The sequence below is a fragment of the Montipora capricornis genome, chromosome 8 (assembly GCF_036669925.1).
Source record: "Montipora capricornis isolate CH-2021 chromosome 8, ASM3666992v2, whole genome shotgun sequence".
Classification (NCBI taxonomy): Eukaryota; Metazoa; Cnidaria; class Anthozoa; order Scleractinia; family Acroporidae; genus Montipora; species Montipora capricornis.
Window position 1 is genome coordinate 715,716 of NC_090890.1, and position 25,000 is coordinate 740,715.

General features: G+C 38.1%; 1 protein-coding gene and 2 long non-coding RNA genes across 4 annotated transcripts in view; all 3 read left to right on the forward strand.

The window, feature by feature from the left end:
- The window catches only part of LOC138059520 (uncharacterized), a 2,927-nt gene extending 285 nt beyond the window's left edge, over window positions 1–2,642 (forward strand). Inside the window, exons 2-4 of the mRNA XM_068905168.1 lie at window positions 1,335–1,458; window positions 1,806–1,971; window positions 2,214–2,642. Coding sequence (XP_068761269.1) covers window positions 1,335–1,458; window positions 1,806–1,971; window positions 2,214–2,438 — 515 coding nt within the window. The 3' untranslated portion in view covers window positions 2,439–2,642. The remainder of the gene's footprint in view (window positions 1–1,334; window positions 1,459–1,805; window positions 1,972–2,213) is intronic.
- LOC138014615 (uncharacterized) overlaps window positions 1–24,288 on the forward strand; it is a 142,523-nt gene extending 118,235 nt beyond the window's left edge. For both annotated transcript variants that reach the window (XR_011125339.1, XR_011125338.1), the window contains 2 exons: window positions 15,923–15,990; window positions 18,717–24,288. This is a non-coding gene — a long non-coding RNA (uncharacterized lncRNA). The remainder of the gene's footprint in view (window positions 1–15,922; window positions 15,991–18,716) is intronic.
- On the forward strand, window positions 4,075–5,484 carry LOC138059378 (uncharacterized). Its single transcript, XR_011134202.1, has 2 exons — window positions 4,075–4,299; window positions 4,958–5,484. It is a non-coding gene; the product is annotated as an uncharacterized lncRNA (long non-coding RNA).
- Window positions 24,289–25,000: the final 712 nt, after the last annotated feature.

Sequence of the window (25,000 nt, forward strand, 5' to 3'; positions counted from 1 at the left end):
GGTAATCTGTTACTGATATTTCCGACAATCAATGGATTACATCAGAATAAAAGTTTTCTTTTTAATTGATTCGTATACAGCGTGATTATTTTTATGTTCAAAGTTTGGTGCCTTAACGATGCTTGAGGGTACATGTACGTAATACCTCATAGGATCTTTAGGGATTTTATACACTTCAGTCCTATAAAGGTCCTTATAAGATCCTTATCCTTGAAGGATCAAGATCACTCTAGAGATCCTTTTTAATTAGATCCTTGAAAGATCCTCATAGGATCTTGAAAGATCCTCATAGGATCTTTCAAGGATCCTAACAGAGATCCTTTCAAGATCACTTAAAGGTTCCTTTTAAGATCTGTGAAGGATCCTCATAGGATCTTTCAAGGATCCTAATAAAGTTTCTTTTGAAGATTACTATAAGGATCCTCAAAAGATCCTAGTATGATCTTTAAGGATCCTGTCAAAGATTTTATTAAGATCCTTTCAAGGATCCTTTTAAGATCCTTGTAAGATCCTCAGTCACACTTTGAGGATCTTCAAGGATCCTTTTGAGGATCTTTCCAAGATTTTGTGTGAGGATCTTGGTAAGATCTTTGCAAGATCCTGATAATTTGCTCAAGGATCTTGATGAAGTATCCCAAGAGTCCTCAATGTTAGAAAATCTTTGAAGATCCTGTAAAGATCCTTCAAGGATCCTGTGAAGATCTTCATCTTTAAAGATCTTTGTCAGGTCTTTGAAGATCTTTGAAGATCTTTAAAGATCCTTTAAGGATTTTCACCAGGGATAAATAACGAGGAAAATGTCACTTACTGGATGCAGAGGGCCCACGAGATGAGGAACAGTGTCGTGAAAATACTGATCAATAGAGGCAAGTCTAGTTGTGTATATATTTATTTCTAACTGTGATATTCAATCGATCTTATTTGCTTACATTTCATTCACATGTTTAATCAAAAGTAAATCATAAGAACAATTAAATCGCTTTAATTTTTCAAGGCTCTTGCAAACTCTTTCCTTTACATATTTCATTTTTTCCAAATCAATGAAGCCAGTAATAATTATGTTAGTGGCCAGATTAAATCAAACCAAGGCATGTTAGATATGTAGTAAGGAAAAGAGAAGGAAAACAGGTATTTTGTCCTCCTGCTTATTTACTACTTCTAGCAAAAGTCAGAGTGTAAAACTGGAACTGCTTTTTGTTATAATTTATTATCATTATTTTAGAGCCTTTAATTGGAGAATTAATTGAAAGATTTCAGATGGCACTTGGTAGTCATCATAAAAATAGTAGTTTGCCCTTGTAGGAAGTGACTGCCATGAGGAAGTTTACTTCAAGTACCTGGATTGTTTAATGCTGTCTTTAAAACAATACTTCGGGAAGACTCCAGACTGTCAGAAGACAGAAGATACCTCCAAGAACAAAGAACAGTTGCCCTCCTTCACATAATAGCATATTTCAGGTGTGCACGAACATGAATTAATTGCCAACGAGTCAGGCCTTCTGAAGACAGAAGGCCTGGCGAGGCGGCAGCTTATAGAGCCGCGAGAAGATTTTTAGGCGGACGAAATCTCAGAAGCGCTTCAAATTTGAGTGTAATGTAGACCAAAAGCTGTAATGTAGACCAAAACGATGAAATGTTGACCGTAGCGACAACCAATGAGAGTGCCGCACGAGTACGCCGTGTGATGTTTGCAGCCGCCAGGCGCCAGATCACGCAAGCTTGGCTCGTTGGCACTTTAGCGACAGCTATAACTAGTTTAAACCAATAAAAGAGTACATCTGAAATAAATTTTTATTTTTGCATAGATCACAGATGACATGTCCTCTGCAAAAAGACTTGGGTCTATACATGCACCAGCATGGACTTTCAAGAGCTGGCCTAAACAATGGCCCCATCTTTGGTTTCTCAGTTTCACCAAGAACTATTGACAGGCACAACAGGAACTTACGGGAGCAGCATTCGGACTCACATGTTAGGAAAGTGTATTCAATTACATTATAAAATAATGTTAAGTGATGAATACAGAGCTAAAATAAGATTACTGTTTTCAAGATAGACAATTTAAGGTTTATTGCTCAAGGGAATTTGACTGTAATCTATGGAATATTAAAATACATTACTTTTGTTTGCTTGTCAGTTTAAACTTCATTAGTTCAACATACACATTGTGTAATTTTCAGTTTGTCAATGGATTATTCATTTTCTTTTGTTAGGAAGGTACATCTATGGTGTTACTCCTGGATGATTTCCATAACATCCAGACAGTTCGCATACCAGATAATCTAAAGTTGTCAAAAGCGACGCATATGCAAAGGAAGGGACACTTTAATGTAAAGGTGGTATCGCAAAAAGTCATCTGTAAGAAATTTTCACCAAAGGTCTTAAAAACCATCACAAGTAATTTTTTAGTCCTCTTACTGCACAATGCCAACAACTGAGGGCATACGATAAACAGAAGCAAATCAAACAGTTCAGGTGTAGTATGAATAATAATATATTTATTTCATTTCTTGAGCCCTTCATTTTAATCATACCTGTAGTGAGTCTAAAATTAAGAGACTTTTCAATAATAATAATAATAATAATACTACTACTACTACTACTACTACTAATAATAATAATAATAATAATAATAACATAACAACAACAACAAAAGAATAATAATAATCTTGAAAATAATAGTAATAATTCCTTTGTTTGCTATACAATCTGCTGCCTTGTGCTGTATTGGTCATTTTTGGGAATGAGAAGGTTACACAAATTTAACAATTGTGGAGCATAATACAGAGAACAGTGCAGATGTACATTTCATTCAGTATCTTGAAATCCAGAAATCTGGTAATAAATTAGCATGTTCACTGTAATGTGCTACATTGCATCCTATTTTATCCCTGAAAGCAGTTCCACATGACCATCTGGTTTGTTGCTCAAGATGGAAAACTGTTTGTCCTGACAGTCACTTCCATTTTCCTCATGGTTCCATGGTTGCTAGGTCTGACATAATATCAGGAAGAGAAGCTAAGCAGTTCTGGTAAAAAGTAAACAAGAAATGTCATTACAACACAACTTATGTTCTCTTACATTTGTAATATTTCTGTGACTGTAGTGTACAGAACGAATTTCAAAAGAAGATAAATTAACATTACTTAAAACTTCTTACAAAAGGAAGAACGGCGAAGTTCTTGTGTTGAACAGATAAGCGAACATCTCTGGAAATAACAGGTCCTTCAAAACAAAAAACAATACAACTACACAGAAGCATTACACTTAAACAAAATAAAAAACGATAGTTCGAAAGAACTTTTCATTACTTAAAATGAAAAAAATAGGAGAGCATTCAGTATTTCTGTTGCAAAATATATTAATTTATAACTGAAAACATGCTTACGCACTTAAATCAAGAATTGTACGTAAGCTTGAAGGATGATATGAATGATGTAATATTTACACAGATCACAACAAGAACACGGCATTCCACCTTTCTTTACGTGTAACTTACAATGATTTCCAATGCTGTGCCTTCTCGTACATGAGTGCCTTAGTATAATTTATATAGAGCTTGCTAAATCGAATACATCGTACGATCAGCTGTTATTGCTTTAGTTTTCAGTACTGTTTGACATCACTTCTTCATGTGGCTACTCTATGTCTCAATAAAAAAATATGTACAGACTTACTCGCTTGTGTGGTCGTTTTTAACTCCTGTGAGGCGACTTGAGTGTCACACCTTCTGCCCACAAGTTCGCACCGCCATTTTGGCAGCCTTTTCGCCACTCCAACGCTCGCACATCCGCAGACGTTTGACCGCTCTGTTACTGCAGTCTTCGGACAGTCTTCGCAGTCTACTGCAGTCCACCGTAGCCTGCGTAGCATGGCGGTTTTGGTGAGGTTTTGGTGAGGTTTTGGTTGCTAAGTAATAAAGGCGGGCGAGGGCAGAAAAACCGCGAGGAGATTTGGGCACGACCGCCAGAAAAGAGATTTTATGAACACCGCGGCAAAACGTTTGCGCATGCGTGATCTTTCGCATTTCCGGTTTACGTTTCCGGGACTATCATTGGCTCTCGTGAGAAGAGCACTCTCGAGAGAACAGGAGAATGGCTGCCGTTTGAGAATCGGTACCTTGTTGGTTTACGTTCTTTTTAGAGCGATCAAGGCTAGTTTGAACGCCAGTTTGTGGTGGAATGTATTCTTTGAGAACGTCTATGTTGTGTAAAACGTTTGCAAGTCCAATCCAACTAGTATCCTCGGAAAACTTGCTCCTGGAAAATTTTATTTCGTGGGAAAAGAGCTGCGAAACAGGTAAGTTTTTTACGCAATTTTTAATGTAGAAAGTTAGTTGCCATCGGGTAGAAAAAGTTACTGTAATGTGCAGAAAGAAGGATTCCCAAGGTTTCAGTTCATGTGTGAATTGGCTTGTGGCAGGGAAATGGCAATATTGTGCAACGTGAAGGTTATTTTTTTCTGCGTTACTCCTTACGATCGGCAACTCTACATAACATGAATGATCAATGATTCGATCAGATGTGAATTTGATTTTGAGTGTGACTGTGTCATTGGGAACGTAACCCTAGCATCAAATATTTTAAATAGCTGCTTTTAGGGTAATTATATTCTCTTTTCTTGTTAATATATCTTTAAGTTATTATACTTCTTAGCAGTCACAACCCCGGGGTCACAACTCACCGATCCATGTCGACGTCAAATTCATTATTTTGTCCGTTAAAATAGTTACCAAGTTATGGATTTGCAATTAATTTGTGTTTAAGGCACGTTTTTGACCCTGCCACAATCCATGTTTTAGTTAAAATAATGTTTGGAAGAACTGAAGTGTGGGTACATTACTAGACCTATATATAGATATCTATAGATTCAGATTCGTGACTCTTTGCGTGTAACAAATCATTTTTTTATTAGACTATTGTTTTGTGGAAGCATTAATGATGTAATTTGGTTTTAGGGGACTATGTGTGTTGTCGGATCAAGTTAATCTGTTTTGAGTCATGTGATGGTTGACAGTGGATAGTTGTTCCTGAAATGAAGAATTACATTATTACCATGGACGTTTTTGGTTACACCCCACACGTTGTTCTTTTCTTAGATGACAAAATTTATTAATATTACGTGATTTGGAGCTGCAGCTAGAAACAGTGACAATCCCATGCATAAGGTCTCATTGGGTTTGATAGCAGTAAAATATTTTAGAAAAAAGTTTATTAAAGCTTTTATCATAACTTCTTGTCTTGGGTCCTGCTGGACTTCAAATAATTTTATGCTCTACGATTTTGAGCAAAGGACTTGTCAATCAACCTGTTATAATATTTACAATAATTAATTTCTACTTCATATCTTATGTCTCTTACATAGTTAGTTTTAAGTTTTTATTTCCTGTAGTGCATCTTTATTATAGTTAGCACACAACCCCACAATCATGTATTATTTCTTTAATATTGGTTGTGTTTAAATAAAGGATACTGTTGTCTTGTCAGCCTCAGTTGTATTTGCATTAGATTCTGAATGTTACGTTTAAAGGCAAACCATTAAAAAGTGTACACAATTTAAAGGAGCCCAGGAAAAAATATTCAAACTATTCATGGATTTGAAGTTCTGGAAGCAGGCAAACCTTGAAGAGTTCATGTGACCATATTTGGAATACACAGCATTTCTGTTTGGGACTGTTCAAGTCCACAAGATTCCTTTTCTTTACATTGAGAAGTACTGTAAGAGCTGTCAGGTTACTCAGATGGAAATTTGACAGACCTCAGCTGTACAGCTCATTAGTGGAACACAATATTATAAAGTGCTATTATTACTTTGATTTTCTTATTCTTTAGTTGAACCAAATAACCTCCACCATTACTATAACTGCTCAAAAGTATCAAAGTTGAAGCTGGTGGCTCAAGGAGTAAACTGTGCAAAAAAGTTAGGTTAAAAAGACTATAATGGTATTTAAATATTATTTTAGAACAATGTTGCTTTTAGCATTAAATCAATGGGAACCCAAACATAAGGATGCAATTTGCTCAGGAGGGGTCTTCCCTATAAAAATGACAGGGTACTTGGAAATTTTTTTAAAACAACCCTTGAATGTAGCAGAGTCTTGTTTAGTGGACGTAGCCGAACTAAATCTTAACCCCTACAAAGGAACCAGTTCTAAAGTGACAAATGACTGGTATTTTATAATTCAGAAGTAAACGTTATTTGCTGGCGTACCAAATTCTGCTATGTACAGTTTCAGACATTGATCAAAGCATTGCAAGCACTACAAATCCACAAATTTTGCCCCAAAAAGGTACAACAAAAACTCCTGTCATTTTTGTAAGGGAGTCCCCTTGGGGCAGTTTGTTTACTTCACCAGTGACCACTTACTGTATTCAACTTAATTTATTCATCCTTGTGAATGGTAGGAAAGATTACTATTATTAAAAGCAATCGCTAAAATTCAGCACACCTGTTATATCTAAAATATTATTATTAGTTAAAGTATTTTGTCCATATGGAAAGGTAACAGGAATTATTTCTGTAAAGTCTTTTCCAGAAAAATGCATTGTGGGATATTATGCCCCTTTCAAATGTAGGTTAGTATGCTCTTGTTCAACATGCTTGAAGAATTATTACTACAGAAATATGAAGTTATGAGTTTTTTTAAAAGTTAAATCTGATGGAAGGGCGGATTAAAAATTTATTGAAGCAGCTGAGATGCTACCCGAGTCCACAAAGAGAGGTTCAATAATTTATTGTACTGGAAGTATTTATTAGGCCAAGTTGAAATTTCTGAAAAGTTTTGTAGGATGGCACTGAATCCCCTTCAACAAGTTTTCTTATCTTTCAAGATACATTATTTGATATCCTCCTTTTATATCCTCCTGCTGTTTTTTTATCTTCCAGCAATTAAAAATAATAATTCCTTTTTATTGCTGGAAGATAAAATCAATAATTATTCTTGATTGATTGTCCTTGTTGTTGTCACATTAACCCACTACAATGTGATGAAAGTGTGTTGCTAGCTGTAGTAATTTTTTTTACAGTAAAATCCTCCCTGCTAGTAGAAATTTAAGTCTTTGGAACAGCAATTGGAAATGGCTGCGAACTTTTTGGAGACCTTCACCACTGCTGTGTTGCTGCTTTAAGTTCTTGTGTAGTCTTAAAATTGGCGAGCGAGTAAATTGCAAGATCTAAAAAAAATTATAAAAAATAGACATATTTTAGTGATGAGTTTGTTTGTATCCAGAGACTGAAAATTGGATGTCCAAAAAGCATCTCCCCCCACTAAATGAAAAATGGAGTAGGTTCATTTTTAGTGAAATTTTTCAAAATCTCGGTGTCATAGGATTCCTGGACACCCCTCTACCTGAATCCTCAATGTGGAGACAACATTGGAGTACTACTGAATTTCAATAGCCACTTGTGAAAATAACAAAAATTTTTGACAAAATTATTGGTACAATTTTATGGGTTTGGTCTTAAAAAAAATTAGTTTGTCAAGTGGCATAAAGTACTTGTTTTGCAGTCTATAAAGTTATTATTTTTCCTTAAATTCGTTTGGCAATTAATTTTTCAAAATAATATTTCCCAGCTTCCGTGACTTCCTTTTTTCTTTCCAAAATATACCAATTTTAGACTGAACCGCCTGAGGTAGCATTTTGCTACCTGCACCCCAACAATGAATTTTAGTGAAGTAATTGTCCGCACTGTACTGTATTCAAGAAGAGTAAAATAAAAATGTGAGGTACATTAAATGCAAATGACACTCCAAAATAGTATGAGGTAATTTTATAAGTACCTTTTGAAGAAGAACCGAGCACCTGTTGTTGCTCCTCCGTATTTCGTTCCAATGGAGACGGCAAACTGTTGAACCCACTTGGAGTTCGGCAGCTCTGGCTAAATCTTCTGACAAAAAATATTTTTGCCAGCACATTTACGGCTGCTTTTGTTGGCTTTCCCACACTTTTTTGCGGGTGAGCCGCACAACCAAACCAACGCAACAAGGAGAACTACGAAAAAAAAAATTGCTCTTGTCGAGCGCGAACGCGCCCGAAATTCTCTCATATTTCGTTGCTGGTGCAAACACCAAACCCCTTGGTGCAAGCGCTTGAAACTGAAATGAAAAATAAACTTTTCAACGAGACAAACCTTTCTCCCACTTTCTTATGCTAACTCTTACTTTTTGTTTTCAAACTTCACAGTACGGGATTTTATTTCGTTTACATTGGATTTAAATACGTTACCAGAAATGCGTATTGACCGGAAGCTTAAATTTGTACTCATGCGCAGTGCGTTTTACCGCGGTGGTAATTTTACGTCCTCTTTTTGCACCATGCGGGCGGCAGAAAGGTTAGTCCACCGTGACATTTTCAACAGGAATGATAACAACACGCGTTTTTTGTCGGTTCGATGGGTGCGATGGTTGAATGGTACGCTATCGCTTTCCCAAGTAGAAGATGAATTTTCGCTGTTTTCCGTCAAACCCTAAACAAACTTTCACGGTAAGTCATAAAACTCTGATTTACAACCTTGGCATAAGCCTTGTGTTTCGTCGTCGCTCTGTCTTTTCGAAAGTAAAACCTGGTTCCCTCTTGTGCGATAAGCACAAGCATAAGCATTTCAAAAATCGTGTGGGAACGGGCGTAAAATGAGCACAAACACAAGCACAAGAAAAAAAGCTTGTACTTGCTATCACCTCACGCTTTTGGTTATTTCAAGCGGGAACTGGCGTGAGTTAAGCACAAGCACAGGCGCGACGATTCGCACACCATCTTGATTCTTACTTGATCTCCTCCGACGTTGTTACGCTTGCGTATGCCAAATTTTCCTCGGTTTGTTTCACTACATGTGAACGTCGGTAAGCTCATCCTTGTGCTTACGGGCTTTACCATTGATTGTCGACAAAGCGTGTTTTATTTTTAGTTGAGATGGCATTGCTCAAATATTCTCCAAACGTAGTATATAATTTCTCTAAAAACACTGCATAGCTTATTATTAGTTATTTTTATTTCATTTTCTCGAGCACATTGTTACTTCTAGGATATACTTGTGGTATAGTGGAAAGTTTGATTTTCTATTCATCTGTTTGTATGTGCTGTAATTGGGGCGTGAGGCGGTTTGCTCAGCTGTTTGCTCATGTGTGCGCCACGAGGATAAAAATTAAACATGTTTGATTGCCCTGAGCGAACCGCCTCAGCTCGCAAGTCAGTTTGCTCAGCTCTTTCCTCACCTTGTGCGACGGGCTTAAGATAGATGGGAATTTCCGATAGACTGGTTGATTCTCAGCTATTTTAGTTACCAGTTAGTTACTATATTCGGGGGTGGATCTCAGTTATTCATTATTCCTTATTCATTATTCATTTGCTTCATTATCCATTATTCCTTACATTCTTTCCAAGTTATTCAATCAATCAATCCAATTTTGATCTGGGTTTATCCCTGTAAACGAGGGTGGCCAGATTTACCTCACTTTGTCAGCAATCTTTCTAACTCCCACTCTCCATGTCGCTCGATTCATGGCGTCCTTTTTCTCCAAACCAACGCTCTTGCTCTCCTTCTCCACTTGTGTCTTCCATGTCTTCTTTGGTCGTCCTCGCTTCCTCTTGCCCTTCACTACAAACTCCAACGCTTTTCTCAGAACATGCGCATCATCCCTCCTCAACACATGCCTGTTCCATCTCACTCCATTTGCCTTTGCCATCTGAACCACTGTTTCCTTCAATCCCAACATCTCCATCAGGTCCTCTGTCCTCTTTTTCTCCATCAGTTTTGCACCACCCATTGCTCTCTCATTATTCGTTATTGAAATTCGAATGTTCGAACACTAAAATAATTAATATTTCTTACTCATTTTCTTTTTTAATCCGTTTTTCATTATTCATAATTCCACTTCCACACATTAATTCCCCAGGGCTATTTCCACATCACTGAACAACAACGGAACAAAAGAAGTTGTTGTTTCAACAAGCAGTTGTGGGTTCTAGTTGGCATATTAATAAAAGTGGGTGATGTCATGAGAAATGTCACTATTATAGTTATCTGTCCAGCTGTATAAAATCTACTGACAAATTTGCATGTGCATTCAACTTTTGATAAAAACGATTTCGGGATTTCTTCAGTCCAGTTTTTGACCCATGTTTTTCGAACATTTAATATTTCCATGCCGTCATTTTAAACTGCATCTGACAGCAGATGTCTGCAGGCACTATGATGCAAATCTGGTATGTCATGGTTCTATGATACAGGGTCCGAAATTGTGCCTTCCTGGTCGCCAATGCGACTAAAAATTGAGTAGTGGCGAGCAGAATTTCACAGTTGGTCGCCAGTGGGCGACCTACTATTAAGTTCAGAGCCGTTTGCCAACAAGTGTCTTACTTTTTATCCTGCCGATGTTTTTGAAATAAAAATGAAAGGAGTTTTCCCGTTAACTACCTCCATAGGTCTCCATAACGTCGCAAGCCGTCACGTTTTTTTGCGGTTTCTCATAAAATACATATTGCAAGCGAAAAAACTGCGACTCAGTATAGAGATTTGAGGGACTGGTGCAAGGAATGTAGCACAGTAATAAAATGGCGGCTCGTGTGCGACAGAACGTGACTGGTGTTTCTGTGGCTGAAATTTTCAACAAATGGGCAGATGGACTTCTTCATTACATTCCAGGTCAGGTACATTTTCTCTCAAAAGCAAAAAATAATGCTTGAGACATACACAAGGCCGCGCGGTCGTTGCTTTCTAGTCTCCGTAAAGAAGTTCAAAACGTACATTTTCAGGAGAAAATTTTTGGCGACCACAATTTGCCATCTGGCGACTGAAAATTTTTATCAGTAGAGATTTGAGGGACTGGTGCGAGGAATGTAGCACAGTAATAATATGGCGGCTCGTGTGCACCAGAACGTGACTGGTGTTTCCGTGGCTGAAATTTTCAACAAATGGGCAGATGGACTTCTTCATTACATTCCAGGTCGGGTACATTTTCTCTCAAAAGCAAAAAATAATGCTTGAGACATACACAAGGCCGCGCGGTCGTTGCTTTCTAGTCTCCGTAAAGAAGTTCAAAACGTACATTTTCAGGAGAAAATTTTTGGCGACCACAATTTGCCATCTGGCGACTGAAAATTTTCATCAGTAGAGATTTGAGGGACTGGTGCGAGGAATGTAGCACAGTAATAATATGGCGGCTCGTGTGCAACAGAACGTGACTGGTGTTTCCGTGGCTGAAATTTTCAACAAATGGGCAGATGGACTTCTTCATTACATTCCAGGTCGGGTACATTTTCTCTCAAAAGCAAAAAATAATGCTTGAGACATACACAAGGCTGCGCAGTCGTTGCTTTCTAGTCTCCGTAAAGAAGTTCAAAACGTACATTTTCAGGAGAAAATTTTTGGCGACCACAATTTGCCATCTGGCGACTGAAAATTTTTATCCAGTCGCCAGTTGTTGCCCACATAAAAAAGTTATTTTTGGACCCTGTGATAATGACATTTTTTCGATCAGGCGTGATACAGTGTATAGTTAAGCCATTGCCACAAGTGCTCAGTGGCTCAAGACCAAGTGGGCAACCTTTCACGGCAGGATCAACTTTGCTTTTGAAAAAAAAAAAGCTACCTGTGAATAGGCAGCGCATCAGAAGAACTTTTACATTGAAATTTGCTCTTTGTGGCAAACTTTGTTTTTGGGAAGCAATTAGTCTCCAAACATCGTGCTAACAGAAAGGTTGATGGGATATTCATAAATCTTGTTTCGACTGTTCATTTCAGAGAGCCGCCCCAAAATGAATGTTGCTTTCGATCACACTCAGACTTTCTGTTGAGACGTGTTCTACACAGAGATCAGTATCATTAAAAAAATAAATGGGTACAAGTAACTTTCAATCTGGATAGCAAAAGCACTACCCACATGTACACCGTGCGTGCCTATTTTTAATAATAGATTTAGGAAAACAAACATCAAAGTTGATTATATTTGACTGCACTTTGAGACTTTGTTATTGTGTTATTATTTTTGGAAGGGAAAAAGATCTTCATACTCAATTACATCAATCAATTTGAAATAAGAATTTTTTATGCAAAATATTGGATTGTAAAGTGATGCTCTGTCATGAGAAATATTTTAAAATGTGATGAAAACAATGAGGACTCAATTAGAACTTCGCTTGTGCTGTACATGGCTAATTAGGCGAGTCAGTTTTTCAACTTAAATAAAATATTGTAAACACAGAGATGAATCATTTTATTTTTGAGGGGGAGGGGGGGGGGATCGGAGGTTGGGCAATTACCCAAAAAAATAATTCCTGCACAGCAAAAGTAGAGAAGAATTCATGCACATGGGGCCAAGGGGGAAAAATCAAGCAAGGCTTTCTACTCATAGGATCCTATTAGACCAAATGAAAAACTAATCTGTAATTTTTGTCATAATTAAATTTCAACTGTCAAAAATGCTGTGTAATTATTTGTATTATAATTCACCTCTTTGTGTTTCATATCATAAAAAGATCCAGGCTTTTTTAAAAGGGTTGAAATTCATTTGATTTTGTAACCCAACATGTAACACTGAATAGACTAAATGCAACTTGTATCAGCCTGGAGAGAAAGTAGTGCTTGAGCTACACGTATCACTTTTTGTTCCCTTCAAAAATATATACATGTCCATCCCATATTAACTATGTATTTACAACGAAGAACAGACAACACTAACAAAATTGTGAGGTACTTCGTCATAGTCACCATGACTCGTCTCGGATATACAGTGTATGTACTGGGACTGTTAATGTTATGCTCTCTATTTAAAAGCAGACTCCTTTAAAATCTTAAATGGGTTTTGGATTATGGAGGTGTCTTAACATTCAAGATCTCTGCAGTCACATATTGAATATTGGAGGGCTCTTACTTTTGAATTTGTTTATAAGCACAATCCTGACACATAAAAACATGGAAGTTAAGGTTGATGCTTTCTGTGCTCATTTGGCCAATAGAAGAGTGTGTCACTGAGTGTTTTGTTGTTTCCATTTCATTTACTTAAAGTCGTCATGCATTCTGATCACGAATAATTTTGCTAATTTCAACTGAATTTCATCATTATTGTTCACTAGGGAAAAATTGGTCACAGTGTATGAACAATAACGAATGAAATTCCAGAACAGAGGTAGTCTTTATTAAGTTTCCTGTAAAATCTGTCATGGAAATGGAGAAAAAATGGAAGTTTATCAAAACGAAGATAAATGCAAGGTGTCACGCTAACTGGTTTGCCAATTGGGAAGATTAAGGAAAGATTGTTCACAAATTTTAAGCTTTGATTTATCTTCCATTTTAGTATTTTAGTAAGTTACAGTACTGTACCTGTTATGAATAAAGAAGATCAATCAGTGCTCCACAATTTTGTGTCTGTGCTTCGATTGTCATTTCCACGTTTCTACTTTTTGTGGCCAGCAGAGCAATTTTAATTAATTCGCAATATTTCATTCTTGTTGAGTATCCAATCTGGAGCAGCAGATTGTATTTTGTTGTGTCTCATTGGATAATGTGAAGTTGGTCACGCTATCGCCTGTCTGTAATCCTTCATTGAGCTGGTCCAAAAGGTTGTAGATGGTTAAAGGGTGGACTCGTGATGAAAAAAAAGTATTTATACGTTGTCGTTTCATGGTGCACAGCACGGACTATCCTAATTATCTTGAAGACAGCAGCACTGTTTATATGAAAAATACATTAAAAAGAAATGACTATATTTTGAAAGAAGGTCCATTCTACGGTGTCACATGCTTTCTCCAAATCTAAACAGAGAAGAGAAGCAGTCCTGGAAGATTTTCTTCTGCAGTGTAATAAGTCAGTTAATTAGGTGAATGTTGTCTGCAATAAAGGGCCTTTCATAAATCCAGTTTGATCACTGTTTTTCAGCTTTGGTCGAAAATTTTTAAGAGGGTTTGTAAGTTAGAGCTTTTGTCACTCTTGTAGCCACAATGAAGGAGTACGATTGGGCATCAGTTTCTGATAAGGAAAGGTTCTGCATCTTTCTTTGGAATGAGCTTAATAATTCCTCATCTTTGTTTGAGTGAGTGTCCCTGTTTGAACGAATAATTAATTGCGTTTAACAAGTAATGTGAAATATCATGCCAAACAACTGTATAAAAATCTGTAGGAGTGCTGTCTAAACCTGGTGATTTATCTGATTCTGTACTTTTAGTGCCTGTACAAGTTCCGCTTGGGTTGGTAATCTTCCAATTTTCTTTTTCGTCTTCACTTAAGAGTGTTAACATTATTTTATGTCTTAACGAAACTACAAAATAGATTGTCTAAATCCTCTTCCTTAATATGGAAGTTATAGACATCTTTGTAAAGCTTTGGCACTACATATAGTTTAAAATCTCCTTATCCGTAGTAATAACTTTGTCCCCTCCAATCTCTGGCTGACTGATAACTCCCATTTTGGTGGTGTCTCTTCTTAAGGTTTAGAAAATAAGTTTTATTCTTTTCACCCTCGTTGCGCCATCCATATTTAGCTCTGAAAGTAGCTCTTTTTGTTTTGTGTTGGATTGTTTTTGCCATTATTTTGAAGAATTTTTCCATTTCTCTGAATGCTTCTTTCATTTCTTGGAATAAATTTCTATTGTAATTCTTCTTCTTCTTCCTTTTTTTTTTTTTGCTCCTTAGCATGTTGAATGGACTGTTCACTGATTTTTAGGTTGATCATTTTCCACCTTAAAGCTGGGTTTATGCTGCCTTCATTTGAGTATTCATCATTAGCACTTCTAACTGTCATCCAGATTTTGTTTACATAATCATTATCCAAGAGGAAAGAGGTGTTGAGCTTCCAGTATCCTGGGCTGTGTTGGTTGGAATGTACTGCTATATGGATTATTTTCAAGGAATGCTCTATTCGAAAACAAAATGCAATGACTTTGGCTCACTTGGAAAAAATCTAGTCAACAATGAATTTCAGGTTTATGGTGGCGCCAAGTGAATTTGCAAGAGTTTAGATTTAGGATTCCCTAGGCATCCACAAGATCTTCCTTGATTAGTTCAGCGGATTTGAAGTACTGTATGTTCTGTAGGGACCACCTTTATTCTCCTTATCAATGTCCAGAACCAAATTGAAATCTCTGCCTATTGTTATCTCTTCACTTTTGAAGTTGCTTAGATGGTGGAAAAATTGGAATAAATTTGGATTGTCTTCATTAAGAATATACAGGGTAGCTAAAATTATGTATTTTCTAGCTGATTTTGTGTCACTTATGAATGAATAAATAAAATAATGAACTTTATTTAAGTTTCAAAGTATTAATCTGAAAATAAGCTAATTATGGACACTAAAAGAACATTCAAAATTAAAAAAAGGATGTTTTGAATCTGAAGTATTTACATATTTATAATTACTTAGTCTCACCGGATCTAAAATATTTAAAGATCTATAGTTACTTGGTATCACCAAATCTAAAGAGTAATATTGAAATGATAAAAAGCAGTTTAATCAAGACAAAAACAGGTAAACTTCCAGTAAAAACATGGTTAGGTAGTGCATAATTTGTTGTTAATGCACTTGCCCTCTATTGGAGATCTCAGATCTCTTTTAAATATGATAAATCTGCCATTTACATTGGACTATGATTGGAGGATTTAAAAGGAGAAGTTATTGTTGAAGAGCATAGCAACACCGCCCTTCAGAAGGGGCATAGCAAAAATTTTAAGTAGGCGTCAATAAAACTAATTGCAACAAAAACCTTACATAGACGCAAAAGAAAACATTAGTTAATGAATGCTAATTAGCTGGGTAGGAGTCTGTATCAAAAGTTAATACAACTGATTAATAATTTATCAACCCCAGTTGATTTGTATTGGGGTTTAGAGAGGTGCGCATGTGACTCAAATACTGCTTGATTGATCAGAACTCTTATGAATTACGATGTATTTTACAAAGTAAATTAATGATCTTAATTTTTATCTCTTGTAGAAACTCAAAGGAGGTCAAAAGAGCTCATAGACAATCTCCTTAAAGCACAAGAAAGGAAACCAAAGCCTGTAAGTGTATTCTTTCTAACTTTGAATGCTATATTCTAAGTCTGATATCAATCAAAGTTTTTTTGTAAATCTGGTGCCAAGTTTTGGAATAGCATCCCTCCCGATGTAAGAAAGTTACCCAAGTTCAGTTTTTCAAAACTTAAGGCCTGAACGGGACTCTAACCCGGACCTCTGCGATGCTGGTGCAGTGCACTTCCAGTTGAGCTATCATGTCTACTGGGAGAGTAAAGGCCTGAAACGTTTTTCAGGCGGACATAAGCATGCTCTTTTTGTTGGTGTAGGTTGTGAGCTAACGAGTTAATGTGTTGTAAGTAATACTTTGGGGAAATGAAGTGTTATGTACAAGTCACTGAAGAGCGAAAAACAAATTAATCCAAAAAAAATAATAAATAAATAAATAAATAATGGAAGTCATGAAATTAGATTATATGTCCCACGAAGAGCATTCTTTTCAGAATGAAAGTTGACAAAGGAGCTATAAGTGTATTGATAGTGATGATATCAAGACTATAGATGAGAAATTATTTTGTTGGTTAAATGATGACAACACTTTTGGCATTTGACTAAGAACCAGGAGTAAATATTAGGCTCAAACATTTATACATGTTGTAACAAACCTCCAGAGGCCAAAGTAGTTTTTCCTTGTCATGCGACCAACGGGGTATTGGCAGCTCAGATGAAGCTACACTCAACGTGTAAATGTCTCTCCAAGGGCTAGAACCATCTGATGCAGAGCCACGGTGGACTGTGGACGTTGACGGAACTGTGGTTGTACAAGTTGCGCCGTCCTCTGTGTCGTCAGGAAGAAATGTTGGCATGGGAGGGAGCTGCGCTAAAATGGTTTCAAGAGAGGAGTTTTCCTCTCCGCTGCCAGTGCTTGTGGATGCGCAAGTTTCTCGATCGCGTGCTTCATTGGCCTTATATTCTTTACCAGACCGTTGTTTAAGTTGGTGGGTGGAAGTTTCCACGGCATAATTCAGCGTTTGACTGGCAAGCAAAGGAGAGTCGGGTATGTTCTGGATGACATCTTCCTTCGTGTTCGAAGAGATCACTGGAACGCAAGATGGAAGAGACATTGTAAACGCATTCTTCGCTCAGTGAAACCACGTTGTCGAAAAAATTGACGCAAACCTCGTTTTGCGTAGTAACGTGTGTGTTCATTGGAAGTGTATCCAGTTGGTACAAACATCACATCGAGGAAGTGACTTTCCGCACTAGAAATTGTCTTGAAAAATATCCGAACAAAATTTGGTCCAGGCAATTTTTTGTTTTTTAACTTTGTTTGCGCACTCGAAGCTATTTATGCTTCTTGTCTGTCCAATCGGTCAACAGAGTTTTCCCTGAATTGGTACGGTAACTGTTTACGGGTTTCAACCTCTTTCCCAGTGTCCTTTTCTTTGTTCTCGTTCTCGGATCTAAAGCTCTCTTCTGTCTCGCCCGTGCAACGGAGTATCGTACAGGGAAAGCTTTGGTTGAAAGGGGAACAAAAGCAAAACACAGAAATCGATCAATTCAATTTGAAATAAACACCAAAGACACTCGCAGGGTTAGGGAATAGGAAAATCTATGGTAACTGATAGAAGGTATCGTAATTCCATTTGTATACTCGAGCCAAAACAACAGTTCTCGGCTTAATTTCGAGAAAGACACTGAAATGCCTTACGGAGAAGAAAATCTCTCTGCAGTGCTCGACCTTAACTTTTCTACTGACGAGTCGTAGGGGTAGTGAGGTTCGAAATTTACTCGCCAATAGTCACCACCTGGGAGAGAAGCCTGGGCTCAAACTTCTAATCTTGCTGCACACTTACTGAGCTCGATAGAGGCAAATCTGCCTGAATGCTATTAATTTTGCTCCTAGAATCAACGAGACTTTTTGCTTATTAGTGATGACCGAAGAAAAATATCAAGCTACTAAAAATGCACACGAAGAAAGTTCTTGTATTTTAAGCCTGTCCTTTAGTCACATGATTAGGATTGGTAAAAACCTCTGGTTAAAAAGTCATTAAAAAGTTGTGTTCAATGTGATGTCATTTTGTGATCGAATGATAAAGAGTTCAGACTTAACATCGTTACTACTTTATGCAAAGCAAAATGAAGACTTGTAAATCCTTTTAGTCCGTGCACAAGTTTCAGAAGTTTGTGGTCTCCTCAGCCTTTCCCCTGAGTTTAATCATCTGGCATTATAGCCAGGATTTTTCGGTTTTGAGTTGCTTGGTTGTCCTTCATCTTCCTTGACTTCCTTTCTTCTCAGGATTATCGCATTTCTTGAAAAAAGAGTGTATACTCTTCATGCTGATCGAGGGCCCAATCAAAATCAAAGATTATGATCAAAACATTACAAGATGGCGGCCTGACCGTGAATTACTGGGTCCCACTAGTGTTCAGTCTTCGTACCAGTCCTTTTGTGTTAACAGGTAGACCACAAATGGAGTTACCTATCCCATAATGCAACATAAGTTTCTTTTTTATTTATTTTCCGCTGTCGCGTTCAACTAAAACTGATTTTTTTTTTATTCCGGGCGGGCAAGATTTGTCACGGTGGACAGAGCGCTTGTCTAGTGGTTTACTGGGAGCTTAGGGCCCTGGGAGCCGGGTCGGGGATAGGTTCCGTTCTACGCTCGGCTAAGTTACATTGGCTGCAGAAAGCGGCCATTTTGTATTTATGGGTGTAGTACGTTGTCGAAGATAGTTTTTTATCAAGTTTTACGTTCATCTTTGTTGCTTAGAGCTCACACGACGGCTTTCCTACAGTCGGCTTGTCATCTGCTGGAACATTTACAACATTTCCTTTTATCTTCAGTTGGTGTCCTCTTGGGGCTTGAAGAATCTTCGGAGCAAAAGCAGTAATCGGTTGGACCCGCAGTCGAGGAAGAGTGAACGATATGGGAGTATGGAACTAGTTTTCCTGCACTCCCGCAGTCGAAGACTATTGAACGACATGGAAGTATAGAACAAGTGCTCCCACAGTCCCGCACTCCCACAGTCGAGGACTATTAAACGCAGTGTTTTTGGAAGACGTCAAGAGGGTATATGACACGAACTAAGTGGAACGTGTTAAGCAATTACAATAAGGTAAATAATAATAGTATGTTGTGGTTTAGTGTTCATTGTTTTAATCTTCGTAGTCTCGTGTAAAATTAGGAAGCATGCGTTGTGCTGAACTTTTTTTCGGTTAATTTACAGTCAGATTATTAAAGAAATTTAGGACAATTTGGTTTAAGTAATTGAAGTAACCATTGATTGAGCAAGGCCGCACGGGTTGCTTCTAACTTTTATTTGAGTAATTTCCATGTGAATGGAAGCGAAGAAGCGTAGATACATCAAGCTGCAAAAGTTTATTGATTTTTTTTTGTGAGACAGTAAACAAATTTGGAAAAATTTCAGTGACAAGAGAAGATAGAATTGGCATCAAGACATCGATAATGTTCATGTCCACGCGATTCATAAGATGCAAAATTTCGGACGAATTATGTAAAAGCATGCATGTGTAGCTGTCAACTTTTTACATTTTTAGAGCGACACAAACACACATTGTGCCGTTTTTTGTGGTAGTAGTGCGGGCCTCCCTGCGTTCGTGTTTGCTCGACTATAACATGCAAGATTTCGGACATCGTATGTAATAGCATACATTCATGCGTTTTTGTTGACTTTTAACAGCACGGGTTTTTAGAATGATGCATACACACATTGTCTCGTTTGTTTTGGTATGCGCTCCAGTGCGTTCATGTTTATTGCAAACTAAGACCTCTTATTCCACCTCAGTGACTACAATGATAACCTCCTGTTCCAGCTCAATAATGATGTGGTCAGTCTTCCATTATAATGGGAACATACTTGATTATGGAAAATAACGACCTGTTCAGAACAATGCAAAGGTGCATTAATTGATTTTAATTTACCCTTTTCAAAAAAAAATTCGAGTGACATTAGAAGCTAGAATAAACGTCAAACCGTCGACAAAGTTCCAGACGATGTAACTCGGGATTTCAGGCGACATTGCCCAGGTTTCGGGCGACAGGGTTGGTGCGACTTGACCGTAATTCAAAACAGAAGTGTTATACTTGTCTTTAAGGGACTCAAGTTTGCGTATGGGAATGGACACAGTGACTGCGGGACCAGCATTTGATGTCTGTAAATGACTGCGGGAACGCGGGACCAGCATTTGATTTATGTTAATGACTGCGGGACTACGGGAGCAGCTTTTTAAAAGTACTTGTAAATGTTCAATGTACCCTTTGTGTACATAAATGACCGGGGAACTGCGGAAAGTGCAGTGTTTGATGTATGTAAATGACTTCGAGACTGCTAGCCCTGCGAGCGCAGACGTACCGCCGGAAATACGTCTGCGTTCGCAGGGTACGGACTGCGGGAGCAGCTTTTTGGAAGTGACTTGCAAGTGAGAGGGTATTCTAGAGTCTAGCCGAATCTTCTGAAAGGCCACCCTTGGTGCCAAAAGCCTGCAGTCTAACACATTCAAATAAAATAAATTCTGGTTTCACTGGAGACAGCATTCCATTTTTAACTGCACATGGTGGTATTTTGCCTCTCTTCAAATGTTCATAACAACAGTAACAGATCCATTCTTGGCTATCATTGCTTCTTTTATTTAACAAATATTGCCCTCCAATCGGGTTTGGTACTTCATCTAATACAATATGCAAGGAGGCTAAAATGCTGTGCAATCTTCGCTGTTTGTCGATTAATTCTCAAAGTCTTTGTAGTCAGAACAAATTCCCTGACGGTACGGTAATCAGTAACTTAAAAGCCTTTCAAGACTTAGTATACGCGGAGGATCTTGACATTATAGCAGCCACCGAAACTTGGCTAAGCAACAATACCTTCGATAACAAAATTATTCCATCTGGATACACCACAATACGCAGAGATCGCTTAGTCGTTCTTCTTGCGTTGAAAAACTCATTAACCTCTAAAAGGATTGAACTAGGAGAATGGTCAACCAACTTGATTTAATTGCCACAGAGATTGAATGTTCTAAATTCAAGAACTGCCTAGTTTGTGTTTGCTACCGGCCGCCCAATTCTGATCTCAACGTATGGATGAACTTGTTTACTTCCTTCTTGGAATTTCCTCCAAGCTACGACAGAGTACTTATTACTGGAGACATCAACTTTCCTTATCTAACCTGGAACTCTGAACATATTTCTAGTCCAGATAGAAATACCGGTATTTCCTTTACCTGGATTTTCAAGGCGCGTTTACATGACAGAGGAAAAATGGCACGGGTCCGATAAAAAGTGGAATGGGTGCATTCATTTGTGTAAAGAAGCAGTGAACTTTTATCCGTTCCGCTACGGGACCATAGGCGCCTATGGCGGGAAAAACGTAAATTTCCATCTCCTTTGTGCCCTGAACTCTCTTGTTTCACGTTACACTAGTATACTCGACATGTTTGGGCTAGAACAAATGGTTACCAAGCCTACCAGAGTCACTAGAACTACAAAAACATCGATCGACCACATCATTACAAATTTCCCATCACGCATTGCAACCACGGATGTTATTCCAACTGGCATCGTGAGTGGCCATGACGCGCTGTTTGCGTGCATAAATGTCCGGGTTACAAATATATCACAAATCTGAAGAATTTGGATGAAAAGGAATTTACCGAAGATTTTTCTGTTTTGCCACTTAATATTGTCTACTCGACAGATGATGCAGATGAACAGCTAGAATATTTTAATAAGGTTTTCAGTGACTGCCTTGAGACACACGCCCCTCTTCGCAGAGTGCGAGTTACTAGGCCACCTGCACCGTGGATGGATGACAGCAAAATTAGATCATTGCAGCAAAAAAGAAACCTGTTGAGGAAACATGCTCACGGGAAAAGATGGTTCAGAAGAGTCGTGAAAACAATTCAGAGGTAAGGAATAAAATAAAGAGTGCAATCCGGAGAGCTATAGAAATCTTTACAAGGCAAGTACTCTCCTCGAATAAACCAAGGGACGTGTGGCGTGTAATACACCGAGGTCTTAAACCAAGCCAGCAGCCTTTGAGACAAGATCTGATAAATTAAACAGTTTCTTCGCTTCTATTGTTGAGAGAACTTTGTCCGTAAATAATGGTTCGACCACTTCTCTGAGCTAATTGACAATCTCCCTGATGACCGAATATCGGCCTTTAAGCTTAGAGAAGTAACCCACGGCGAAGTCTTGCGCACTCTAAAAACGTTACGCTCGGACGCGTCAACCGGTCCTGACGGAATACCTGTCATGTTTGTTAAGTTGGTCACTGATATTATTGCCAGTCCTCTGACTGCTATAATTAACAACTGTATTAGGAAATCGTATTTCCCAAAGGCTTGGAAAAATGCAAGAATAAGTCCCATCCGCAAAATAGACAACCCTTTGTTGGAAGAGCATTTCAGGCCTATCTCCATCCTGCCTGCTCTATCAAATATATTTGCCGAGAAGCTTGTAGGGACTCAAATGACTTCTTTCTGTCAGACCGAGTCCGTTCTTGCTGATACACTTTCTAGTTTTCGAAAAGGACACTCTACAAGTACCGTACTACTAGGCATGCGCGACGACCTTATTAAGGCAATGAAGAAAGGAGAGGTTACACTAATGGTCTTGGCCGATTTTTCCAAGGCCTTTGACACTGTACCCTATGAAACTTTGATCAGTAAACTCTCATCACTCGGTTTCTCCAAGTCTTTCCTTCACTGGCTTACTAGTTATCTGAGCGATCGAACCCACTTTGTGCAGATCGATGACCGCATATCTACACCAGAAAGGGTGCGGTTTGGTGTGCCCCAGGGCTCAATACTGGGGCCAATGCTGTTCAACCTCTATGTATGTGATCTACAGGAGAATCTTCCTTCATCTGCTAAAGTTTACCAATATGCAGATGACACTACTATACTTATAAGTAGCCGCCCATCCGAACACCAAAAATCCGCAGAAGCGCTTGACTCGTCTATGGAAACGCTCAGCTCATGGTCAAATAGTTCTCAACTAGCTTTAAACCCTGACAAGACCGAAGCCATGCTTATTAGTACAAGCCAGATGTCACGTGTACACAGTTTAGATAGAGATCGTCCAGTTATTTCTGTTTCACAAAAGAATCTAAAATACTGTAAAGTAAGCAAGAATTAGGTGTTCACTTCCACGAGAACCTCAAATGGCATGGACATGTTCCCACGCTTTGTAAGTCCTGTTTTTGTAGTATAAGAATTTTAAAGAAAGTTAAGAACTTTGCTGATTACAGACTCCGCAAACACCTAGCGGAATCATTGATACTCTCAAAACTAGATTACTGTGACACTGTCTTTTATCCATTGCCTGATTTCCTAGTAAAGCGCCTACAACATGTCCAATTTGCGGCAGCAAGTCTTGTAGAAGGACGGTATGTGAATGATGTAAGTAGAATTAGGCGAATAGGTTGGTTGCCTGTAAAGGAAAGAAGAGACTTTCACCTCCTAAATCTTGTGCACAAAGCTTTATACAGTCCTAACTGCATGGCCAGCATATGTGCAACTGGTTAAAGTACAACACAAGCGAACTTTGCGCTCTAGTCAAGCAACAAGATTACAAATTCCATTAGAAAAGTGCACTTTTCAGGATGCAGCAGCCACTCTTTTTAATACCCTTCCAGCAAAGACAATGTACAGATTTCAAATCGTACAAGACTGATATCACCCTGCGAGCAGAGCTTCCATTTGTCTTTTTCTTTACTGAGAAGGCGAAAAGTAGGCTCTGCCCGAATCGCGTCAACTCTTTGAAGCCGCCGCAGCCCGAACTTCTGGACTAGTCAATCTTGTTTTCTCTCGTCAAACCGGTTTTTCCAGTGCGAGCGTCCGTTTAGGACAAAACCGATGGTGAACCGATGGTTATAATTGAGCCCGCTGACCATGAAAAACCAAGATGGCGGCGAGATCTGGCATATTAGGCTTGGGTTCGAGACTGTATCCTGGCAACATGCAGCGCATATTCAATAAAGATCTTACTCGATTCATGCAGAGCCTTTCTCGAGAACGCCAAATCGAGCAAGCAAAAGAAAGGCTCTGCTAGCAGGGTGGACTGATATCTACAAAAACCTTATCAATTTTTAATGTACATTTTTCCCTCTTAATTTTTTTCCTTGTAAATCTATATCTCTATATTTATATATTACTAAATATAAGGTTTTGACAGGATAGCTTAGAAAGTAGTTTATAGCGGGCGAAGAGCCACCATGTGGATATACTGTTATTAAACCATTATTATTATTATTATTATTATTATTATTATTATTATTATTATTATTATTATTATTATTATTATTATTATTCGATTCAATTTGATTTTCTCCAGTTGTTCCACTGGGTAATGTTTCTTGTATCTCAGCCACTAGACACCACACTTTCCGTAACAGGTGAGCAGTTCCAAGGATGGCCGATAATTGTACACTTCCAAGGAAGTCAGGTACATCTAGCTTGCCAAACCAGGTCTTTGCACCTTTTGATATGCTTCCAAGAGCACCAATCACCATAGGTATTATTGTGACTTTCGAGGCTCCATGAATCCTTCTGATTTCAATGCTAATTCCTGGTACTTTTCAGCCTTCTCCTCTTCAGTTCTGGTGATGCTCTGGGCCACTGGCACAGCTATGTCATTATCTTGTTGTTGTTGTTATTATTGTTATTATTATTATTATTATTGTTATTATTATTATTATTATTATTATTATTATTATTATTATTATTATTATTATTATTATTATTATAACCTTAGATGACATAAAACTGTCTTCCAGCGAAGTTAAAGAAAGGTTACTTGTACTTGACTCTGCTAAATCAACAGGGCTAGACAAAACTTTAGCTCATTTACTAAAGGACTATGCACTGCAAATCTGTGGATCTCTGTGGTCGCTCTTCAACAAAAGCTTGACCCTAGGCAAGATTTCAAAGGACTGGAAGCTATCTAATATCGTCCCAACACCAAAGAGTGGAGCGACCAAGAAGTGTATGACTGCAGACCAATATTATTGTTGGCATAGCAGGGGCTCTGTT